This window comes from Cetorhinus maximus, chromosome 30, assembly GCF_964194155.1.
Source record: "Cetorhinus maximus chromosome 30, sCetMax3.hap1.1, whole genome shotgun sequence".
Lineage (NCBI taxonomy): Eukaryota > Metazoa > Chordata > Chondrichthyes > Lamniformes > Cetorhinidae > Cetorhinus > Cetorhinus maximus.
In genome coordinates, this window is record NC_135908.1 from 10,148,812 (window position 1) to 10,173,579 (window position 24,768).

The window sequence follows — 24,768 nt, forward strand, 5'->3', positions numbered from 1 at the left end:
AGCGTGTCACAGTGAGGGGTGTGGGGTATAAGCGTGTCACAGTGAGGGGTGTGGGGTATAAGCGTGTCACAGTGAGGGGTGTGGGGTATAAGCGTGTCACAGTGAGGGGTGTGGGGTATAAGCGTGTCACAGTGAGGGGTGTGGGGTATAAGCGTGTCACAGTGAGGGGTGTGGGGTATAAGCGTGTCACAGTGAGGGGTGTGGGGTATAAGCGTGTCACAGTGAGGGGTGTGGGATATAAGCGTGTCACAGTGAGGCGTGTGGGGTATAAGCGTGTCACAGTGAGGGGTGTGGGGTATAAGCGTGTCACAGTGAGGGGTGTGGGGTATAAGCGTGTCACAGTGAGGGGTGTGGGGTATAAGCGTGTCACAGTGAGGGGTGTGGGGTATAAGCGTGTCACAGTGAGGGGTGTGGGGTATAAGCGTGTCACTGAGGGGTGTGGGGTATAAGCGTGTCACTGAGGGGTGTGGGGTATAAGCGTGTCACTGAGGGGTGTGGGGTATAAGCGTGTCACAGTGAGGGGTGTGGGGTATAAGCGTGTCACAGTGAGGGGTGTGGGGTATAAGCGTGTCACAGTGAGGGGTGTAGGGTATAAGCGTGTCACTGAGGGGTGTGGGGTATAAGCGTGTCACTGAGGGGTGTGGGGTATAAGCGTGTCACAGTGAGGCGTGTGGGGTATAAGCGTGTCACAGTGAGGGGTGTGGGGTATAAGCGTGTCACAGTGAGGGGTGTGGGGTATAAGCGTGTCACAGTGAGGGGTGTGGGGTATAAGCGTGTCACAGTGAGGGGTGTGGGGTATAAGCGTGTCACAGTGAGGGGTGTGGGGTATAAGCGTGTCACTGAGGGGTGTGGGGTATAAGCGTGTCACTGAGGGGTGTGGGGTATAAGCGTGTCACTGAGGGGTGTGGGGTATAAGCGTGTCACTGAGGGGTGTGGGGTATAAGCGTGTCACTGAGGGGTGTGGGGTATAAGCGTGTCACAGTGAGGGGTGTGGGGTATAAGCGTGTCACTGAGGGGTGTGGGGTATAAGCGTGTCACTGAGGGGTGTGGGGTATAAGCGTGTCACAGTATGTTATATCAGTAATTCTATGTATGGAATGAGGTCCCAGAGGCCGTGTGATAAGCACCTGGAATGGCTGCTGCACCTGTGGTTGTTTGGTTAAAGGCTTTGTTGGCTGGAGTGTACACATTAGGTTGTGTGATGGGACAGGCAGCTCTTCTACCTGGTTAAATTGGTTCCTAGGGACCATCCATAAAGGTAATCTTTTGCACAAGGGTATCAAGTTCTCCCAGCTCATCTGTTTCTTATCATCATATTTAGATGCAAAGTAATTGTGTGTAACTATTGTATGGTGTAATGAACGCATTCTCCTCCCCCCGCCCCCCCACAGCAAGAATTATTGTTTCTTTACAATTAAGGGATATTGTGATGATGCCTTACCACATTGACCTGGCACTCACAGGTTCTTAGTTCCTGGTTGGGTGTATACCAGGGCTTGTGATTGGCTGTGTGAGTGATTTCATGATGCCTCCTTCCAGTGCTGTGTCGTTTATTGTCGATCCCCTCCAACACTCCTGACATTGTGCAATAATTATGTCACAGTATTAATTTGAATGCTTCAGCTATGTCCAACCTCCGACTTGGCACAGGGTCTCACTGGCCCAGTCTGCACAACACTGCCATCTGGTGGCCAGAGCATAGGCAATGGACTCCTCCCTGATTCATCTGTTAACCCTGCCCATTGCTGTCCAATGAACTGTGAGTCAGCGTGAAGCAGTCCAATGCCATCATCTACTCACTATGTATCTGTTGCTCAGAGGATGGCTCTGGCAAATCCAGCATTTATTGCCCACCCCAATTTGCCTTTTAAACCGCTGCAGCCCATGTGGTGTAGGTACACCCACAGTGCTGTTAGAAAGGAAGTTGCAGGGTTTTGGCCCGGTGACGGTGAAAGGATGGTGATATATTTCCAAGTCAGGATGATGTGTTACTTGAGGGGAGCTTGCAGGTGGCGGAGTCCCCACGTATCTGCTGCCCTTGTCCTGGCTGGTGAAGTTAGTGGATTTGGGATTTTGGCATTAGTTTGAATGGAATTGAACTGCCTTGCCATGTACTCAAAAGTTGCTCTCTATCTTTGAGTCACCAGCAGTCCTGTCTTGAATTTGTTAGTCCATAAGTTAAGATGACTGCTTGGAGTTTACGAAAATGTAAGTTCGTGTCATTTTTAAAAATTCATTCATTTATTCTTGCCCATCCCTAATTGCCCCTGAGAAGGTGGAGGTCACAACAGAGTAGTTTCCTAGGCCATTTCAGAGGGCAGTTAAGCGTCAGCCACATTGCTGTGGGTCTGGAGTCACATGTAGGCCAGACCAGTTAAAGATGGCAGATTTCCTTCCCTAAAGGACATTAGTGAACCAGATGGGTTTTTACAACAATCTGGTAGTCTCATGATCACCATTACTGAGACTAGTTTTTTATTCCTGATTTACTTAATTGAATTTAAATTTCCCAGCTGCGCTGGAGAGATCTGAACTCATGTCTCCTGATCATTAGTCTAGGCCTCTGGATTACCAGTCCAGTAACATTACCACTGTAGGACTGTAACTCTTAATGTTGGATTTTTAAATGCGGCAACCCTATGCTACTTCCACAACAGAATAATGGCCCCATAAGTCCAAATATCTGTAACTCTCACACTCACATACACTGGATGAGCAGTGTGGAACAACTGATGGTTAAAATTATTTAATAAATGAGTGTGAAGTGCTGCCTCAAGCCTCGAGTCAGTATGTTGGAAGAGGGTGTGCAAGCTGAAACAAGGAGGGTCACTGCATGATATTGTAATGAGATGTTATAGTTGACAAAATACTGAATGAGAGGGTTCCTTTCTCACCATCGCCCAGAATTGGAATCCAGCTCCGACCAGGCGTAACTGAAATGACTTGGCTTCCAGTTTCTGCCCAGTATTCCAGCCTTGCGGTATATGTATAACTGGGTGAATACTTTCTGTGTGTTAGCTTGCATAAGATTATTAACAGATCAACAGGAATATGTTGATGTGTCCAGATGTTTGAGTACGTGTTGATGGAGTTGTGTGTGCCATGTGTATATTTAGGCATGTCTGCGTATATCTTCCTTCTTATGCGTGTGTTAGTATATGTGGCTGTTATGTATCGGGGTATGGGTGTGAGAGAACGCATGCACGTGTTAGACCCCAAACTCATTTCATTTGGTATCTGTACACAACCAGAGAGAAGAGACTTCCGTTTTCAGTCTAGGCTAAATTGAAACTGTTATGTTCTACTATGCCGTTAGACAACGGATTAGGCCGTATGTTTTACTGCCACATGTCAATAAGAGGATCGCCCACCTCTTCTCCTCCCCTGTTATGTCATTGGCCAATAAGAAATGTGACCAGTCATCAGTGGTCTGATCAAATGGTTCGATGCGGCCAAATTGTAGCATACTGGAGGGAGATAACTTCAACAACTATGGTGAGGGCTTACAATTGTAATGTACTTACAATCGGCCTGCAGGACATGGCTAATTCAGTTCAGTTGCATTTTCGCGGCTTCCCTTGGTGTCGTCGACTGGTTGTGTTTTTCCTCGTTGTCAGTTGTTATGTTCTACCATGGGGCCGCTTTGCTTGTGAACCGGTTGCATGCTTATCTGTCAGCAGGTGAGGTGATTACAATATACTGCAGACACAGAGACCAATATGAAATGAAGCACGTACTATTTATTTACACAGACAACAGAGCACTAACATGATAAGTGCTTCTCCAACTAGATCCTACTCTAGACTAACATTAACATGGTAGCCCGGGCTACACAGCTATTGGGTCTTACGGTCACGTGGTCAATCTGCTCACAGTCTCTTAAAGGTGTATTACACCTCAGATTACCACATCCCTCCCCCTTTACTTGAAAGTACATTTTACAATATATTAACTATTTACAAATTTAAATCCTCCGGAGGCTTTTTCAAACGAGTCGACTGTCGTAGTTCTACGACTTCAGATGGTTTTTCCAAGGCCTCCCTCTCAGGAGTTACCTGTCCACTCGGCTTCCCAGTAGGAACCTGTGAGTTTGCCTCTTCGACTCTCTCAGGCTCAGCAGATCCTACAGGTACTTCCAAAACAAGGGGAGTTCCTTCTACCTGTGGTGTAGACTCCAACCGGAATGGTTTCAACCTCTTTAAGGCCCAATCGCCTGCACTCCTGCTGCTCCTCCCCTCCAAGTTCAAGGATATGAAGGGCAACTGTGAAGCAGGTTCTGAGAATCAGGATGTTGGGCAAAGCTAAATTCAACACAAAATGATCAGCTTCCTATTGTGTAAAAAAAAAAATTCAGGGCCTTGCTAGTAATTTTGCTTTCTCTTCCGAAGTGTCTTCTTTTGATCGGTTTTCTTCTTGGCAGTGCTGACTTTAATCTTGGCTTCCTCTTCAACTTCCCTATTGGCCAGACTAGGCTCAGATATGAGCTCAACTTGAGTGAACTCGGCAGTTGAGTCTTCCAGCATTTCCTCAACTGTCAGCTCTTTTGAAAACTCAGAGGTCTCTATTTTTAAGGCTTCTTGGCTTCCACGTAGCTGGTTCTTCAGTTCTTCCATTTCTTTTTTATATTTATTAGTTGTTTCCTGGAGAATTAAGCATTGTTGTGTTTTCTTGGCTAATTGGTTGTTCATCTCAGCCAGAGATATGCGGAATTCTTTCTGGTTCTTCCTCACTTTTTTAGTGGTGCAAATTGGGATCTGAGGGAATCTTGTAATATGTGAAAGTCCTTCAGCAGGTTTTCTTTTTTCTTTTTGGAGGTTACTCACTTCAACTCGAACTCTGCCCAGAAGCATCAGTTCCACGAGTTCCTTTTGTTGAGTCTTTACATGCTCCTTTTTCCAAACAGCAACATTTCCTGCTTCTGATTGGGATCTCAGTAATTTCTCAAGATTGATCTCTCTTAACCAGTTTCTTCCGAGGAGACTCGAACCTCTGCCTGCTATCACCATGAGAGGTAGATTAGCAGACTGGCTTCCATGCTGTCCTGGAACCTTGCATATACCTTTTACTTGTATATCTTCACCAGTATATGTCTTTAACCTGAGTTTCCCAGCCTTAGTGAGTGGCCTCCTCCATTCAGATACTTAAACGTGCCTTCCCCTATGACTGTTGTGGATGCGCCTGTATCCACCTCCATTCAAATGGGTTTTCTGTTGACTTCTACTGTCAAGTGGATTGGCTCTGTTTTACCCATTTTTAAGTTGTGTAGTGACTCTGACTCTGTTTCTTCTGGTTTCTCCATTATATAAATTTCACGACTTCTGCCTTTTTGTTTGAAATTTTGCCTCAATCTTTCTTTACAATATTGTATAATGTGCCCATTGCGATGGCAGTAGAAACACTCGGTTTTTTAAAATGGTCATTCGTTTGCAGGCTGTCTGGTTCCAATTCTGCTATTATTAATGTGGTTTTTATCCGTTAAACCATTGCTTTTTGCTGTTCTGTTACTGGCGGCTATTTCCCACCTTTCTGTGGAGCCCTGTACTTCCGCGCCATTTCTAGCTGGTGCCTCCCTCCCAACATGAAGAATGGTGCAATTTTGTGCTCCCTTGATTTCTTCTGAGTCCCTGACCACACTTTCCATTGTGAGCGCCAACTCCAGCGCCTTGCTGAAGTCTGAATTTGTTTCTGACAACAACCTTTTTTGAATGGCGTCTTTGTTAATCCCACACACTAATCGGTCTCTTAACATGTCATTAATCGACGTGCCGAACTCTCAGTGCTCTGTTAATTGTTTTAAGGCTGCTGCATAGCAAGCGACTGTCTCTCCAGGGCCGCGACACCGCGAATTTAATTTAAAACGCGGCGTTGTTACCAAGGGTTTCGGCTGAAAGTGGCTTTTCACAAGATTCACCAACTCATCAAAGCTCTTGGAATCTGGGGCAATGGGTGCCATTAGACTACGAATTAGGCCGTATGTTTTACTGCCCCATATCGATAAGAGGATCGCCCGCCTCTTCTCCTCCCCCGATATGTCATTGGCCAAAAAGAAAAACGCAAGGCGTTCAATATAATGCGACCAGTCGTCAGTGGTCTGATCAAACTGTTCGATGCGGCCAAATTGTGGCATACTGGGGGGAGGTAACTTTGATGACTATGGGTGAAGGCTTAGGATTGTACTGTACTTACAATTGGCCTGCAGGGCACGGCTAATTCACTACAGTTGAGTTTTCGCAGGTTTCCTTGGTGTTGTCGATTGGTCGTGTTTTGCCTCGCTGCCAGTTGTTATGTTCTACTATGGGGTCGCTTTGCTCGTGAACCGGTTGCACACTTATCTGTCGGCGGGTGAGTTAATTACAATATACTGCAGACGCAGAGACCAATATGAAATGAAGCACATGCTATTTATTTACACAGACAACAGAGCACTAACATGATGTGTGCTTCTCCAACCAGACCCTACTCTATACTAACACTAACATTGTAACCCGAGCTACACAGCTATTGGGTCTTACAGTCACGTGGCCAATCTGCTCACACCCTCTTAAAGGTGTATTACACCTCAGATTACCACAGAAACCCAGGTCTCAGAGGGGAAAATGATGTTTGATCCTGCAATTTGTTACTTTAAAACAATCCTGAATTCTTCTGACCAAGAGCCCCTCTAGATCACATTTTAGGCATTATGTTACAGTAATACCTCACATTTCCCCCGTTCATTTCTCAATTCAAATTAAACAAGAAGCAACCTACAAACCTGAGATAGATCCTGCACTTATGGAGTATTGATCCGAATCTCACCTTTCACTGATTTCCTGGGAGGATTTTAGAGTGTATACCATCTGCTCCAGGTGTCCCTGTTGATAGTTAACACTTTTTCGTAACACATACTCTGTGACCTGCACAAATGTTATAGGTTCTTGTGTCATCCAAGATTTTCCACACCATCTTTTATGAATACTGATACAAATAATTCACTTAAAACATCTGCTATTCTTGTGATATTGCTGCCAACTTGTCTCTCAAAGGGACCTGCTGGGATGTACCCTGGAGGATCCCTTTGATGACAGGTTATGTTCTTCTGGAAAAGGCCAAATTCATCTGGAAACTGGATGCTATTTTCTAGAATCTCTATGGTCCAATTACCACAACAATGCAAAGCTGTTGCAGCTGTAGTGCCCAGACTGGGAGTTGGACACAAACTGATTCATTTTAGTGCACAGTCGCCCATCACCCACTCGAGGATTGCAGGACTGTGTTTTTCTTCCAATTTTATTCGTCCCCGTACTGAAGTTGCACAGATACAGTTCCACTGAGTGCCTGCCTTCCTATACCTCATCCAGGTGACCATTCTGCATGTGAGCAAAGACAGGCTACATGACTATAAGGGACATCATAACTTCACCTGTGATTCTTTCCCCCTACAACAGACTTTTCACCACAGTGGGAATCAAGAGCAGGCACCCTTCCTAACCAAAGAGGCACTGAGGCACTTGTAGTTAAAGTCAGGAAACTCTGTTCAAACCTGGTAATTTCCTGCTTCATTTGGTTCCGTGTAAATGAACAAAAATTCCACATTGCTCCAAGAACCATTATTTTTATTATATCCAGCATAAGAAATTTATATTGTGTTTGCCAATTTCATACAACCTGTGCTTGAGTATTCATTACTGGTGTGAATTTACACTAAAATTCCCTTTGTTTGTCCCAATCTGCTCTTGGAAGAGCTCACGAGCTTCCAGGATTCAATGGAACACAAGATTCAATTTTCACCTAGAGCGGGAATTCTGATTGATGGGACCCACTGTACTTGCTGTTATGTCATGGAAGAACAGGAATCCCTTCTTCTGTGGTTATGTTAATCTTAGTCAGCTTTCTGACAGACAACAATGGCTGTTTTCTAGACTCTTAACAAAGAATTAGAATTATTAGCAATTATTAGCTTTTTATTGAAGATTAGTTTTAACATTCAGAATGGTGAATGCTGTTGTATTGAGTGTGGGCTCCGGCTGAAGAAAGTTTGCCTTTAATATCTTTACTTATCATTGGGTGCACGATCTGGGCCGTTTGGAGAGGGGGATAGTAAGGTCAAGGGTTGTTTTTTTGAGGAAGGGGCCATGTTGAAAAGGAAGGGGATAATGTCTAAGGAAAAGGAAACATATCAGCTGACATGGGAGTCAGAAAAGGTGGTGATCAATGTAGTATGAGTGGCAGTCTAACTTAGGAAGGCAATGAAAACTGAAGAAGGAAGGCTTAGTGGGAGATTTGGTGTGTTATTTTGCAGGTGCTGTTTTATTGCTGTCCTTCATTAAAATCAGAATAGGACTGTATTGTACCAAGAATTAAATAATCATCAACTCAATCAAAAATCTACAGCAAACATGCCAACTCCTCTTTAACACTGTGAAACAATCAAAACCAATATGGTTGCCACTGGGAATCTCATCAGCCTTTCATGGTCTTGAGTGAAATAGATGGTGTTATTTTCACAGGTTCTGTAGGGACAGTGTGGCTATGTGAATATATCTGTGTTTCTTATTACAGTGTATAAAATATTCAGAACCAGAGCAATGTTCTATTAAATAACCTTTGGTCCTGTTAATCAAAACTGCAATAATCGTATTGCAGGCTGATGCATACACAACCCAACTCCAACATCCTCATCATGGTCTGTCTGAATACTCGCGTCTGTCTGTCCCTCTCTCTCCACCAGCAAGAGTCAACAATGACAATACCACAACCAATAAGGGCTGATGAAGTTGGAATAAATATTATCTTGGTGTGTTCTTTTTTTAAAACCAGTTTTTAAAATATATTTTTGAATTGTGGAGTGGGTCATCTCTGGGAGCCAATAAGGGACTGGTTTGCAAAATGACCTTACAAGCCACTAGCCTCCAAGTGGACAGTCAGATGAGTCAGGATTCCCATCCAATTGGGGATGTTTCTTCTTTCAGATGAAGTTCGAGAATGTTCTCTATTGTGTTGTTAAAGCAGAGACCTAGTGGAAATGTTATTGTCTCTGGTACATAAGGTGCTGATATGGTGTGATAACTCACTTGAAGCACCATCCTGGACTGGGACAGTGAAGTGGGTGAGCCGGTGCAGAGATCACACCCAGTACTGATTGGTTTTCAGAGTAGGATTGCTTGTCCTGCAGAACTGGTTGGTGTCAGGGTTAACATGCCCACTGTTGGGTTGTGTTTCTGTGCCATTTAGTGGCCTGACATTCACTAGAGGAACAGACTGAACTTGATCTGTCTTCCTAAAGTTCTCCACAGTGCCATTCCTGGGTTTTGATGGAGGCATCTGCACATTATGCTTTCCTGTTTTGTTGCGTTTTGTCAGATAAATTGCAATTATTACAGCAATTAGCAACAGCAAAACAATAAGGATGATAGCAATGATAATAGCTGTAAGATTATTCCCTGATGTAAGAACCTTCTCATTGCTTGCTGTTGGTTCGAATCCTGTGACTACATTGTCTGATGTTGGTATATTGCCTCTTCTGGCAATTTCATTGGGATCCCAAGTTACAGTCGATGAATATATGTCCATTTTATCACCTTCCTGGACTGTAGGGCTGCTGTTGGAATTTGGTAACTTAATCCCAATCAAGGAGGGGACTTCAAGCAGTGTAGCATTGTAATGATGAGTAGGTATATATGGGATAGTCCTAAATTCAAAAGTACCAATGGCAGGTGGCACACCATTAGCTTTCAGGAGAAATTGGAAGCCATCAATGTCAGAGTAAGGGCTAGCCTCACCATAATCAAAAACTTCCATTGCCACACTTCCATCTTCTAGATCAACTTGGGTAAAGTTACTTCTGGGCTGGTTTTGACTTCCATTCTGTTTCTGCAGTTTGATTAGTTTTCCAGCTTTGGGCTGTTGAATGATGTGGAAGGAAGGAATGCTCTGGGTTTTCTTGGCCAGATCACTAGCATCCAAAACATCTGTGTCAATCAGAATGGTGGTACTTCTGGGCCAGGACACATTCCGGGCTACCCTTACCAGGGGCTGCACGGTAACATTCACGGTACCTGATAGATTGCCCTCACGGGTCACTGCACAGAAATGGAAGCTGTCTCGATAAACAGAGAAATCTTTCATGTAGTATTTTAGTTCTCCATTATCAATGTGTTTCTGCAAGAACTCGGTCACAACAGACTGGTTTACAATTATTTTTCCATACTTTGGTTGTTGGGTTATTTTATAGAGTATAACATCATTTTCTTTGGTGTCTATTAGGAGTTCCTCTCTGGTTATCGGCACTGACGCATTACCCTGCAGTAATACAATTTCTTTGTTGTGGATCATATTAACAGTCACTGGCATAACTTCAATAGCGACAAACCCCCCAACTGCTGAATATTTCCCATCGGAGACACTAAACTGGAACATGCTAGAAGCTGCCTGCCCAGCTGCTTTGAATAGCACTCTGCCAGCATTGATATCCGCCTGTGTGAATTGCTTTATGGCCATGCTGTCATTAACCTGATTCACAAAGAAACCATTATCCGGTCCTGTGACGATACTGTACCGAATTTCTTCTGGTAAGTTATCAACGTCAACAGTGTTCATGTGATCTTGTGTCAGCACAAGGCTGGAGCCTTGCAGGACATGCAGGGTGAGTCCTGTAGTTACAATCCGTGGAGGATGATCCTTCACTGGCACTACAGTTATATTGAAGAGCTCAGAAATAACAATAACAGATCCATCATCCGCAGGATGTGAAAATGACTTTCTCCTTGGACGCAACCAGACTCGAAATGTGAAGCTATCTGTTAATGCCCCGGACTTGTGTGTATACTCTAGCGCAGAATCAAACAAATCAGACTGTGTAAAGTGCTGCACCTTGCGCACATCAGCTAATGAGAGAAAGCCATGGATAGGTTGCATGGTCACCTCAAATATCACATGATAGGCGGACTGCTGAGGTTTTGGCACACTGGCCAGAAGATTCGAAGCATCCAGCATTGACTGGTCAATTGCTGCACTTTGACCTTCAGGTAGTACAAGACCTGGAGAAAAAAATAAAGATTTTTTACTAATTTCATAAAATTTACAGCGAGGAAACAGCCCATTTGGTCCAACCTGTCTATGTTGGCATTTATCCTAACTTGTGCCTTTCCTTTTTCCATATTTCTTTATCCTCTTTGCAACCACTATGTAGCTTATTTCTAATGTTGACTTGGTCTCCGCATCAATTGCCATGATAATCCACAGCTTCAAAACCCCTCTGTATAAAAGAAGCTTCTCCTCTTCTCTGTCCTAAATCTCTCATATTTAATCCTACATTGCTGACTCCTTGGTCTAAACTCCTCAATATCTAGAAGCATCATCAATATTGGGTACATTTCAAAGGGACTAAGTCTGCTGTGATTGCCAATATAGGGTTAATCCTGAAAGAAGGATAGAAAAAGAGAAGCCAACTAATGTTGGTTCTGGTTCAATTCTGGGACTGCAGAAGACCAATCATTGCTTCTTTCACTATATACATGCAACAGGCTGCTGTGGAAAAGTCAAATCTCTCAGAGAGCCTGCCTAGGTTTTTCTATCCAATTTTTTTTTATTCGTTCATGGGATGTGGGCTTCGCTGGCTGGGTCAGCATTTATTGCCCATCTCTAATTTCCCTTGAGAAGGTGGTATGGAGCTGCATTCTTGAACCGCTGCAGTCCATGTGGTGTGGGTACACCCACAGTGCTGTTAGCGAGGGAGTTCCAGGATTTTGACCCAGCGACAGTGAAGGAATGGTGATATATTTCCAAGTCAGGATGGTGAGTGGCTTGGAAGGGAACTTTCAGGTGGTGGTGTTCCCATGTGTCTGCTGCCCTTGTCTGTCTAGATGGCAGTGGTCGTGGGTTTGGAAGATGCTATCTAAGGAGCCTTGGTGAATTCCTGCAGTGCATCTTGTAGATGGTACACACTGCTGCTACTGTGCATTGGTGTTGGAGGGAGTGAATGTGGATGTGGTGCCAATCAAGCGGGCTGCTTTGTCCTGTATGGTGCCAAGTTTCTTGAGTGTCTTGGAGCTGCACTCACCCAGGCAAGTGGGCAGTATTCCATCACACTCCACCTTGTGCCTTGTAGATGGTGGACGGGCTTTGGAAGTCAGGATGTGAGTTACTCATCGCACGATTCCTAGCCTCTGACCTGCTCTTGTAGCCACAGTATTTACATGCCTAGTCCAGTTCAGTTTCTGGTCAATAGTAACCCCCAGGATGTTGATAGTGGGGGATTCAGCGATGGTAATGCCTTTGAATGTCAAGGGGTGATGGTTAGATTCTCTCTTGTTGGAGATGGTCATTGCCTGGCATTTGTGTGGCGCAAATGTTACTTGCCACTTGTCAGCCCAAGCCTGGATATTGTCCAGGTCTTGCTGCATTTGGACATGGACTGCTTCAGTATCTGAGGAGTCACGAATGGTGCTGAACATTGTGCAATCATCAGCGAACATCCCCACTTGTGACTTTATGATGGAAGGAAGGTCATTGTTGAAGCAGCTGAAGATGGTTGGGCCGAGGACACTACCCTGAGGAACTCCTGCAGTGATATCCTGGAGCTGAGATGACTGACTTCCCACAACTACAACTATTTTACTTTGTGCTAGGTATGACTCCAACCAGCAGAGAGTTTCCGCCCCCCCGATTCCCATTGACTCCAGCTCCTTGACGCCACACTCGGTCAAATGCTGCCTTGATGTCAATGGCAGTCACTCTCACCTCACCTCGGGAGTTCAGCTCTTTTGTCCATGTTTGAACCAAGGCTGTAATGAGGTCAGGAGCTGAGTGGCTCTGGCAGAACCCAAACTGGGCTCAGTGAGCAGGTTATTGCTAAGTAAGTGCCGTTTGATAACACTGTTGATGAGCCCTTCCATCACTTTACTGATGATGGAGAGTAGACTGATGGGGCAGTAATTGGCCAGGTTGGATTTGCCCTGCTTTTTGTGTACAGGGCATATGTGGGCAACTTTCCACATAGCAGGGTAGATGCCAGTGTTGTAGCTGTGCTGGAACAGCTTGGCTAGGGGCACTTGCTCTTTCTAAACTATGCCATATTTACAAGAACCCCTTCATTATTTCTACATTGGTATTTATCTGCTCTACTAAATTAATGTGAGGTCTAATTTCCTGCAAACTGTAACCCTCAACCTCTGCGTTACTGAATGCATCCACTTATAACTACAGCATAAGCCAGAAACACAAACAGGTGGTGTGAAAGAGGAAACGTAATCCTCAAATACTTGTACTTCAGCATGGAATGACACATGTTCCTTTCTAGGTGGTTGGACAGAACCCATAGGATTGGTCTCAAACACAAATGGTCACACTCTTAATCCTTCTTGTGCATTTGCTTCATTCACTGTACAAACCGATCGTTGGGACAAATCTCAAGCTTTCTCCCCATGTCTCAGTTGCTAGAAACCTTTGCTACAACTGAAACATTAACATTTTTCCATTTCAGATTGACGATTTGTACAATCATACAGTATAGAAGAAGGCTACTCAGCCCATCATGCTAGTATCAGCTCTTTGACAGAGACAGGTGTGAGTTAATGTGGTGCATAATTTGCTGCAAATCCAATCGCTTTCTACGCTTAGCATGCTTGGCAATATTTGCTGCCTAAGTAGTGATGTTAAATTACAAATATTAAATATTGACTCCAAAACAGCTTCTGAGTTGGGAGGAAAAAGCAGGCGTGTGAAACTAATTAGACAGTTCTCTAAAAGATCAGGCACAGGCATGATGGGCTAATGGCCTCCTTCTGTGCTGTAATCATTCTACAATTCATTGATCTGAATTGGAAAAGTGCTTATGTTTCAGTTTCAGCAAACTTGAGACCTAGAAGTCAGCTTGTGACTCCTCTTCTGATTAAGTACAGGAGTTAGGAATGAAGGTGAAAAGAGTCATGTTGTGCTCTAAACTTGTCTGACAATTCTCTCCAGGGACGAAGCAGAGCAGCAAATATTTAGCTTCTTTTCCCCTTTGGGAAGCCACAATCCTTTGGGCAAGGGTGCTAGAGCAATGCAATGATAGAAAATGTGGAACAACAATCTAGCCGAAGTACTGGACTACACATTAACACTTACAGCTCACCTACCAGAGGATTTTTGTTTGAACAGAACTGTGGAAATGGCTGATTGGTCAGCTTCTGTTCATGCATGTGTGAGTCACTCGTACATCGTGTCTGTGAGCCTTTTCTCAACTTTGTTTGGACTTGTGCATTCCTATCTCTGTAATCTCCTCCAGCATCACAATCCTCTTCATATCTGTGCTCCTCTAATTTAGGCTTCTAGTGCACCCTTGATTTTAATCTTTCCACCAGTGGAGGCCGTGCCCTCAGCGGCCTGGTCTCTAAGCTCTGGAATTCCCTTCCTAAACCCTTCAGCCTCTCAACCTCTCTCTTCTCCTTTAAGATACTCCTTTAAACCTTCCTCTTTGACCAAGCCTCTGGTCATCTGACCTAAAATCTCCTCACGTGGCTTGGTGTCAGATTTTGTTTTATAATGTGAAGCACTTTGGGGTGTATTTATATGAAAGGTGCTATATAAATAGAAGCTGTTGCTTCCATTTTGTTCCCACAAAACAACTCAGTCAATTCTTGTCCAGTCATACTATTCCTGACAGCAGCTGCCTTTCTTGCACGCAGAGTCTAATCCACTTGCATTTGCAAAAGAAAATGGTCTTTACTGACATGAAATCTCTCTGACCTGGTTTTGACCCTGAAACTTTGTTTAAACAGTGCATCCCTTCTCCCACATTGTATATCTGGCTGGAATGAGAGCTGCTCAGTGCTGTCAAGCCAACAACAAATTGAATTGCTATCGCACATTTCACACAGTAAAATGTCCCAAGGTGCTTCACAGTAACATCGCCTGACAAAATTTGATGCTGATCCAAATAAGGAGATATTAGGAAAGGTGATCAAAAGCTTGGTCAAAATAGGTTTCACGTGCACCTACAAGAGAGAGAGAAAGGGAGCGAGGCGGAGAGATTTCAAGAGTCAATTGTAGATCTTAGGGCTCGGGCAGCTAAAGGCACGGCCCCCAATGGTAGGGAGATTAAAATCAGGGATGTTCAAGAGGCCAGGACCAGAGGAATGCAGATACCTCGGAGAGGTATAGAGCTGACGATGGGGTAAGTGGGAGGTTGTTGAGGCTGCGGACGAATTGCATTATTTCAGGAGGCCCCTGATCACCCCGGACGTATTTAACTAGGGGCACCGGGAATGGGGGCATAGAAACGAGGAACCAGTCATCTGGAATACCCTGACCAAAACCACTGGCCGCATTGGTGGGGCAGGTGAGGACAGTTGGTTCCTTTGGAACTGTATCTCAAGACTCACTGTTACATTGAAAGAGAGGGAACGCTGACAAAGTATAAAAACTGTACTTTACCTTTATTGTACCACAGCTGAGTGCCTTGTTCATGACTACGGTTTTCAAAGGAGATCCATAGCATCAGGGTCTGTCTTTCCGTAACTGCTGGGGGAGAGGAAACTGTGAACTGGAATGAGTCCTGAGATTTCCAAAAGGGCTTCTTAGGCCTATTATGTTGGTAGAAAATATTCGCAGCTTCCAGCTGTTGGTGAAGAGTAGAGAATGCATTAAGAATACTACGCACTGATATCATCCCAAGTGTTACTAACCCCCACACTATTGCAGTACATAATTACAAAGTCATTGCAACTGTGTACATCTTGTCAGTGCTGGTGTTTATGCTCGAAGCCTCTTTCCAATCCTCTTCAGTTTTTTCCCTTGTGTGTTTTTAACTAGCTTCCCCTTAAATACCATTCACCTCAACCATTCCATGTGGCAGCCTCTGCCTTGGTATTTCTAGGCTTCAGATTTGGCACAAGCCGTAAACCAGAGCTTAGAAATGTTCAGCAAAACCTGGACTAAATAAATCCTTGGCCGATGTTACAGCATGGGCCCCAGAGCCTGGTTACTATCACTAACCCAGGCCCTAGGTCCTGGTTACTATCACTAACCAGGTCTCAGAGATTAACTACTGTGGCTGTATTCAGTTGCAGGAGAGAGTTCTACTTGATCACATTTAGATTTGCCTGGAAGCTACATACAAGCTGAACATATAAATCATCCTTCACAAGGATTGCTCTTCGTTTGAAGAACTTTACAAGTGATTGCAGGAATCTCTGCTCAGAGAAATCCTCACAGACCCACTTGGTCTCCAATTGTAATCTGTCTGGGCTGAAGATGAGGTTGCATCGAACTAGTGATCTCCTGCTCAAAACTGTTATGTGGATTTGAGGTGAGCAGAGAAATGAGCTTGGCTCTGATACTCCTCACTTACTGCCAAGGATCATCCCAGCAACATAATGAGTTGCGATGAGGGTTGGCGGCACACATGGCCTCAGACTGCAGCATCAGACAGAGCTTTGAGAAAAGGCAGCAGAAACTAGAGGGAAAATGTATATAACACAACATATATATCTCATATAATGACCTTCATTTCCTTCCTATTGATACAGAGCAATGACCTGATAGACTGGGTTATTGACAAGGTTTCTGTTGACTAGGCTCCACAGACGAGATTAATTGAAAACCACAAAATAGATATCTCAGTAAACTGCCACACTAGACACAAAGAGCAGGGGCAGATAATGTATGGCATACACATGGCTCAGTGTAAACTCCTGTGAGGGAATGACTTCCCTCCCATCTGCAGGGATCTCCTGACCCATTGCTGTTAGGTTGGTGGTAGATCAGTGAGGAGGGGGCTCCTGGAGAGGTGGCCATATACACCAGCTCTCCAAGGCTTCTGCGGGTGTAACTCTCCCATCTGCAATTCCTCAGCTGACAGAAGCTAAGTACAGAATGACTCAATTGATGAATTTTACCACCAGCCTAATCCCAGTGAAAAAGACAGATTTGATCACCTGTAAATGACCTTGTACCTGGCTGGGCCAATTCAAACACCTCCAGGACCCGAAGAGTTAAAGGAGCTGTGAAATAATTCACGGAATTTATTAAGCAAGTTCTGTGTGAAGGAGGTTGGCAGTAATCTGACAGATAAGGTAATGGTGCCCATTCATTTTGGGCTGATTTGAGATGTGTCGATGATTTGGCATTGTTTCCAGTGTGGATATTAATTATTCTCTTCCAGCATGGAGTATGCGCTATGCGATTTCAGGGAGTCATTTATCTCCCCTGACATTAACAGATACCACGAGTTGGAAAGTTATGTTTCAGCAGCAACCCTTTACAACCAAAAAGCCAATGTTCAGATTATATTATACAGTCTTTTTCCAGTGTAATTTATGTGATATCTTTTTTGTGTTCTAATTTCCTGCTGAAGGTAGTGGCAGATCCTTCACTAATCTGCCCAAGTGGCCATTCCTCATATGTGACTCTTAGGAGGAGGCCATTTGGCCCATTGTACCTGTGCTGCTCTTTGAAGGAGTTATCCAATTAGTCCCATTTGCGTGTTCTTTCCCAATAGTCCTGTACTTTTTTTTCCCCCCATATTAAAGATTTCGCTAACCCACTCTATTAAGTGGCACTTTATCAAATGCCTTTTGAAAGTCCATATACACAATATTAACTGCACTATCCTCATCAAGCCTTTCCATTACACTAAAGGACTCAAACAAGTTGGTTAAGTATGATTTGCCTTTAATAAATCTACACTGTAATTCATTAATCAAATTTTTCCAAGTGACAAATTAATTTTGTCTTGGATTGTTCTTCTCATATCTTTCTCCTAGGAATTTTCACACAACTGAATGCTGACAGTTCTATTCTGGAAACAACCCAAACATGTTGATTTAAATGCTTAGAGCTTGGGTAAAGTTATTCCATGAATTAAAGTCCCTGGCTTGGGCTTTCTTCGCATGCTGAAGTGAAAGCGTCTCCTGCATCAAGATGGCGCAATCTGGTTTAACTTCTCCCATTTTATGAACAGGAGTTGTAACATGTGCAATGCTCAAGTTGTCTGTTATATAACCCAGAGGCCCCATAATTTCCACCCTTATTCCCCTCAGCCGCCTAGCATGCGTCCCATCCGGACTGGGTGACTTTTCAACATTGAGCATTGCCAGCCTTTGAAGTATCTCCTCCATATCTGTTTTTATCCTGTCCAATTTCTCCACTACCACCTCCTTATTGTGACATTAACATCATCAAATAAGTGAAGAGGACATATATCCACCACACTGTGTTAAAATTATCACAATTATGCAACTCTCCCTTGAGGCTTTTCCCTGTCTGGTTGATGTTCTGTAACTACAAAGCCGAGAAAATAAATCTTATTAGAAGCTTCTATCTCATTGAGGAAGCTTCAGGCCAATCAACATCCAACAACCTACTCTGAAAACTCTGCTCAAATTTTGACAGCTGTGACAAATTCCACCACAGCAGCTTCAACATTCCAAATCAAACAACAACATTCTAATTAAACCCACCACATTCTTAAAAAAAAAGTCAATTCACCCCATGTCCCAGTGTTAAAGGATCCTTTTAAAAAAAGTCCAGGGCCCGCCAATATATTTGCCAAAAACTAATCAGTTCTTTGTTGGGCCATACCCTATCTGTGTACCAAGTTTCACTGAAATCCATCCACCACTTTGAGATATTTTTTTATAGACAACAGGGCTGAAAACATTACCTCCACCCAACTTCAGTACTGGAGGGTAATTACTAAAGTCTTGGAAGTGTTATTAAACCATATTGGCATGGGGCGGTCGGGGGTGGGGGGAGGGGCGAAGAATCACACCCAAGTCTGTACCTGTCCTCCACAGAGGTCCACAGATATACATTCCAGAATCATAATGGACATTTCACTGGACTGACTGAACCACCAGCAGAGCTTGGCCATAGGCTCTAAGTAACTGCGCTTATGTAAGAATCTGTTCAGCAAGATTCTCCAGTGAAGTAAAGGGAAACGATTACTGAACTCACATCTCTCTCGGTGAAGTTGGAAACTTTCCTGGTTACGTTGCCTTCTTGGACCCTGATTAGCTGTCCCAGTGCTGGAGGAGTCACTATTGTGTATATGATTGGTCGATTCTTTGCTTTGCTGTCATCATTGGTTCTCGCTTTCAGATGTTGGCTTGTGATTGGCTGGCGTGTTCCTGGAGGGCATGAAAAGACAACTTTTTAAAAACCTTGTTTGATTTGGACTCTTCCAAAAACTCTCATCAATAAAACTGAGAGTAATTTCTCTTCCTTGATCCGCACTCCCTGTTTCCACTCAGATCATACACCAGATCCCTTCCAAGCAAGTGGCTAGACATCTCCTCATTGAGGGACTCAGTACAGTTTCTTAATGCTGGACTGGGTCAAACATTCCTGCTGCCAGCTAGTCACACACACACAACAGGAAAATCCCAGTATCCTTCCCTGCTTGGCTCTGAACCTCAGCTGCCCTCAGCTGGGGTGACAGTGAGGGATCTCTGAATGCTCTCAGTGCCTGACGTCCCCCACACCAGTTACTGCAACCCATGTCCTTACCTGGATAAATAACAAGAGGCTCCTCTGTTTCAATCAGGATATTCAAGCGTCTAGCGCTGACTGTAAATAGCTGTGTAGGTGTGCGATTCATTCCATCAGACACCTCAAAGCTGAATCCTCCAGACAATGATCCTGCAATGGGAGGGACACCAGGGGAAAAGCAAATTATAGATTATAACGCACACAATTTTTACAAACAAGGTTTCCTATCTGACTTCTATATGAAAAAATATCAACCTTTTGAAGCACAATAGCATCCGTTCAATATTTTCTTTTTTATTAATCACCATTTAGGGGAGATGGTGACACAGTAGTAATGTCACTGAACTAGTCATCCAGAGGCCTAGGGAATGCCCAGAGGACACGGATTCAAATCCCACATGGCAGCTAGTGGAATTTAAATACAATTAATAAAATCTGGAATTTAAAGCTTGTGTCAGTAATAGTGACCATGAAACTATCATCACTTGTCATAAAAACCCACCCGGTTCACTAATGTCCTGTAGGGAAAGAAATCTGCCGTCCTTACCTGGTCTGGCCTACATGTGACTCCAGACCCACACCAATGTGGTTGACTCTTAAGTGCCCTCTCTGAAATGTTCAGTTCAAGGGCAATTAGGGACGGGCACCAAATCCCGACTTTGCCAGGGAATCCCACATCCCATGAAAGAATAAAGAAAAATAAGCAAGACCGTAGCACAGTGGTAATGTTCCTGGATTAGTCATTCAGTGGCCTGGACTAAAGCTCCAGAGACATGATCTCAAATCACACCATGGCAGCTGGTGGAATTTGAATTCAACAAATAAATCTGGAATAAAAAGCTAGTTTCATTAATAATGATCGTGAAACTACAGGATTAAAAACCCACCTGGTTCTAATCTACTGCCTTTTAGGGAGGAAAGTCCGATGTCCTCACCTGGTCAGGCCCTATGACTTCAGATCTACAGCAACATGGTTGATTCTTAACTCTGAAATGGCTGAGCAAGCCATTCAATTGTATCAAACTGCCACAGAGAAAAAGCACTGTAGGTGTACCTACACCTGCAGCAATAAAAGAAGGTAGCTCACCACCACCTTTTCATGGGCAACAAATACTGGCCTTGCCAGAGATGTTCATCTCCCAAGAATAAATGAAAAAATATGTAAATAAGTAACCAGAGAAAAGGGGCCACACCCCACATGGAGGACGACACCAAGAGTGAACGGATTGAGAAGAAGGTGTGTTAGTTCATTTCAGTCTTGTGTTTGGAAACTTGTGGCTTCCATGAGGTGTGAGAGATTAAAAAAGTTGAAGGAGCTGCACATTGTGAAGGCCTGGATCAGAATGAGTTAGCGTTGGATGAGGTGCGATAAGGCTAGATTTCAACACAGTCAGGATTCAGGAGGAGGAAGAGGCTCTAAAGCAGGTGATTGAGGGTTTGGAAGAAGATGAGAGGAGCACTTCTGAAGATATTTTTGAATTAGGGAGAGGAAGATTTTGTAGCTCTGCCCAGGGTTGATTACGCAGACTTGCTGCATATGTACTTGGTGGCAATGCAAGACTTGCCTACAACACTGAGACAAAGACTTTAAAATAGATGTATCCTCATTTTCCAAATGTAAAGTCATCCCCAGTATATATAAGGAAAAATAAAATAAATATGCCTTATATTTAAAAACAAATTAGGCCTCCTATCCCAATGGAAGTATAATATATTAGCTCTCCTTCCTCATGATAACTGGTGATATCAGCTGCTGCATTCATTCTGATGGCTGTAAAACTTTAGTTTGGACATGGACTGGATCCAAAAGCACCAACTCTGGGAATTTATTTGTTCTGCTGGCTGTTTCTGAATCCACATTGACTGAATAACCCAAGAGAAGCCAAGCTTGAGAAAACATCTTTCAGTCCATCCCAACTCCTCGCTCTGGTACCTAACTGTTTTTTTCTTTATTCTTTCATGGGATGTGGGTGTCACTGACAAGGACAGCATTTTGTTGCCCATTCCTAATTGTCCTTGAACTAGAGTGGCTCGCCCAGTCATTTCAGAGGGCAGTTCAGAGTCAACCACATTGCTGTTGGTCTGGAGTCACATGTAGGCTCAACTGGGTAAGGACGGCTGATTTCCTTCCCTAAAGGACATTGGGGAACCAGATGGGTTTTTACAACAATCAATGATAGTTTCATGGTCACCATTACTTAGGCTAGCTTTATATTCCAGATTATTAATTGAATTTAAGTTCCACCAGCTGCCGTAGTGGGATTTGAACCCATGTCCCCAGGCTATTAGCCTGGGCCTCTGGATTATTAGTCCAGTGACATTAACACTTTGTCACCTTCTCCCCTAACTCTCCTGACCTTGCTTCAACCTGCACTAACTTTACACAGGCTCTTTTCTCTCTCTCTTCATGAACACTTTACTGTCCTGATCACTGTCAGTGTTTGACGGTGCTGACTGGGACTGTGATAACCAGGTTCTACTGTAAGATCAGGCCAGCCTTGCCCCTGCTGAATAACCAGAACATGTAATCAACCAGCTCAATAATTAACAATGATGACCACCTTACCATGATGCACAAAGGTGATCTGTCCGTTGTTGATCTGTGCCTGGGTAAACTCCAGAATGCTGTCATCCAACGATGATTTCAGAGCCACATGGCCATTTGATGGAGGCTTGATGGAATAAACTAATTCTTCTGCAGGGGAATCTGGGTCCTCACTGTTCAGTAAATCCTGTGAAATCTCAGCATTGCTGTCTTCCCATATCTAAGAATAAGACAATATTTTTCTACTATTATAAATACTTAAAAGTGCAAGGCCTCTTATCTCACTCATCATCAATCCACAAATTTTAAATTCTCATTCTTATGTTCAAATCCTTCACTGTCATTGCCCCTCCCTATCTCTGCAATCTCCCCCAGCTCCAACTACCCTTCAAGATCTCTGCATTCATCTAATTCTGACCTTCTGAATATTCCTCACTTTAATCACTCCACCATTGGCGGCTGTGCCTTCGGCTGCCTGGGCACAACGCTCTGCAATTCCCTCCCTAAACCTCTCCATCTCTCTTTCCTCCTTTAAGACACTCTGTCAAACTTACCTCTTCAACCAGGCTTTTGGTCACCTGACCTATATCTCCTTAATGCCTCAGTGCAAATTTTTTCTGATAACGTTCCTGTGAAGGTGTTTTACTATATTAAAGGCGCTATATAAATAAAGTTCTTGTTGTTAGTACCCATAATAATCATCAAATGCTGTGCAGTGTTTATTTGGTGTTCATAAACCTGCATTGTGCAGAGGAATAGCCCAACTGCAGTGATTCTTTCAGAATGATCGGGTTCACCAAACTGCCTCTCCCTCCAACATCCACCGAGCTAACTCCCCTTTGCTGGCTTATAATCTTCAGCCTCTCTAGGCTGTGTCAGATAGAAACCTCTCAACCTCTTCTGTATTTCGGTTCATTCCCAGCATTTTAAAATGGAGAAGAGAGCATCAGCCACAAGACTATTTCTGACTAGAAAGGAAACAAGGTTTTGAGAAAGAAGCTGGTTGCTTGAAAGAGGAACATGATTGATCAGAGCTAATGAGTAAATCAATCTGCAGTACACTGTGTTGAGTGGACACTCAATCAACAAGCACCCATAACAACTTATCTTTTGGATGCTTCAAACTATAGTGAAACCTAACATATTTTATTTTCCTTCTCGGGATGTGGATGTTGCTGGAATGCCAGCATTTATTGCCCATCCCTAATTGCCCTTGAGAAGGTGGGTGGTGAGCCGCTGCCTTGAAACATTGCAATCCATGTGGCGTAGGTACATCCACAGGGTTGTTAGGGAGGGATTTTGACCCCGATTTGGTTCCAAGTCAAGGTGGTGAGTGACTTGGAGGGAAACTTGCAAGTGATGGTGTTCCCATGTGTCTGCCGCTGTTGTCCTAATCTAGATAGTAGAGGCTGTGGGTTTGGAAGGTGTTGTCTAAGGAGCCTTGGTGAGTTGCTGCAGTTCATCTTATAGATGCTACACACTGCTGCCACTGTGCATCAGTGGTGGAGGGAGTGAATGTTTGTGGAAGGGGTGCCAATTAAGTGGCCTGCTTTGTCCTGGTTGGTGTCGAGCTTCTTCAGTGTTGCTGGAGCTGCCCTCATCCAGGCGAGTGGAGAGTATTCCATCACACTCCTGACTTGTGCTTTGTAGATGGTGGACAGGCTTTGGGGAGTCAGGAGATGAGTTACTCAGCACAGAATTCCCAGCCTCTGCTTATTGATTAACATACTAGAAGACTATTTTATTGGTAGAAGTACGAATGTAGGACTATTATCAGGCAGAATACTGACCAGTATTACTGAAGATTGTATGATTACTTGTGCAGAAAGTTACCTGTTAGCAAGAATAATGCCCAGTTCAGAATGAATATTATTTTAGTACAGACTGGGTTAGATCATTAGTGGATACAATGCACTGTATGAATATTAATTGACAAAATGCCACATTAGAACATTAATTGTGTCTCTTTGGAGTATTAACTCACAGCAAGTTCTGGGGGGTATTAATTAACAGCATGCCTGATATCTGAATGGAGATGGGAGACTAAAGGAAGTATTAACAAAGAGCAGACTATGAGTATAGTAGAATGCATCTTCAAAGAATACACAATATACAGTGAATATATCTCTCCAGCTAACATGAGTACTACTGTCCATGATTTCTCAATCCAGTAAGATATATTGAAGCACAGATTCTTAATAGATTTACACCTAACATTTAGGTTCATAAATTTTCTTTCTCATCACTGAGTGACCTATGATAAAGCACTACCCTTGTTCCTGATAGATTATATCACTCATATCACCAGCCATCACTTTATGGTCATGCCTGGATACGGCTGTCACCACAGCCACCTGTAATCTCCATATCCGATACAGATCTTTTATTAACCTAATTACCTCCCTACCAAGAATTAACAAAGAAACTCTTAGAAACAAAAATATGCTTGAAACCCTTAGCAGGCCTGACAGCAGGAGAGAACAGGAATCAACATTTCAGACATGGACCCTTCATCAGAGCTGGTAGATATGACAGACAAACTGCATTTAAAAAGGAGCAGGACAAGGTTAGGGTGAAGGGGAAAATACCCCACAATGACCACACGCACACACAAGAGAGTGACTTTGAAAGTGTTTAGATGCAGAACAGGGATGGTTACGTGGCAGAAGTGATGTTCACAGCAGACAAAAGGAGGTGAAATGAGAAAAATCAGAGGTAAAAGGCACATACACCATCCGGACATAGAGAATGCTAAATGGAGGATAGGGGGA

At 43.7% G+C, this 24,768-nt stretch overlaps 1 protein-coding gene across 1 annotated transcript in view; it reads right to left on the reverse strand.

Moving 5' to 3' along the window:
* Positions 1-7,580: 7,580 nt before the first annotated feature.
* The window catches only part of cspg4 (chondroitin sulfate proteoglycan 4), a 62,003-nt gene continuing 44,815 nt past the window's right edge, over positions 7,581-24,768 (reverse strand). Inside the window, exons 6-10 of the mRNA XM_078532435.1 lie at positions 22,019-22,217; positions 19,471-19,602; positions 18,919-19,091; positions 15,397-15,580; positions 7,581-11,018 (exon numbers count right to left, since the gene is read on the reverse strand). Coding sequence (XP_078388561.1) covers positions 9,106-11,018; positions 15,397-15,580; positions 18,919-19,091; positions 19,471-19,602; positions 22,019-22,217 — 2,601 coding nt within the window. The 3' untranslated portion in view covers positions 7,581-9,105. The remainder of the gene's footprint in view (positions 11,019-15,396; positions 15,581-18,918; positions 19,092-19,470; positions 19,603-22,018; positions 22,218-24,768) is intronic.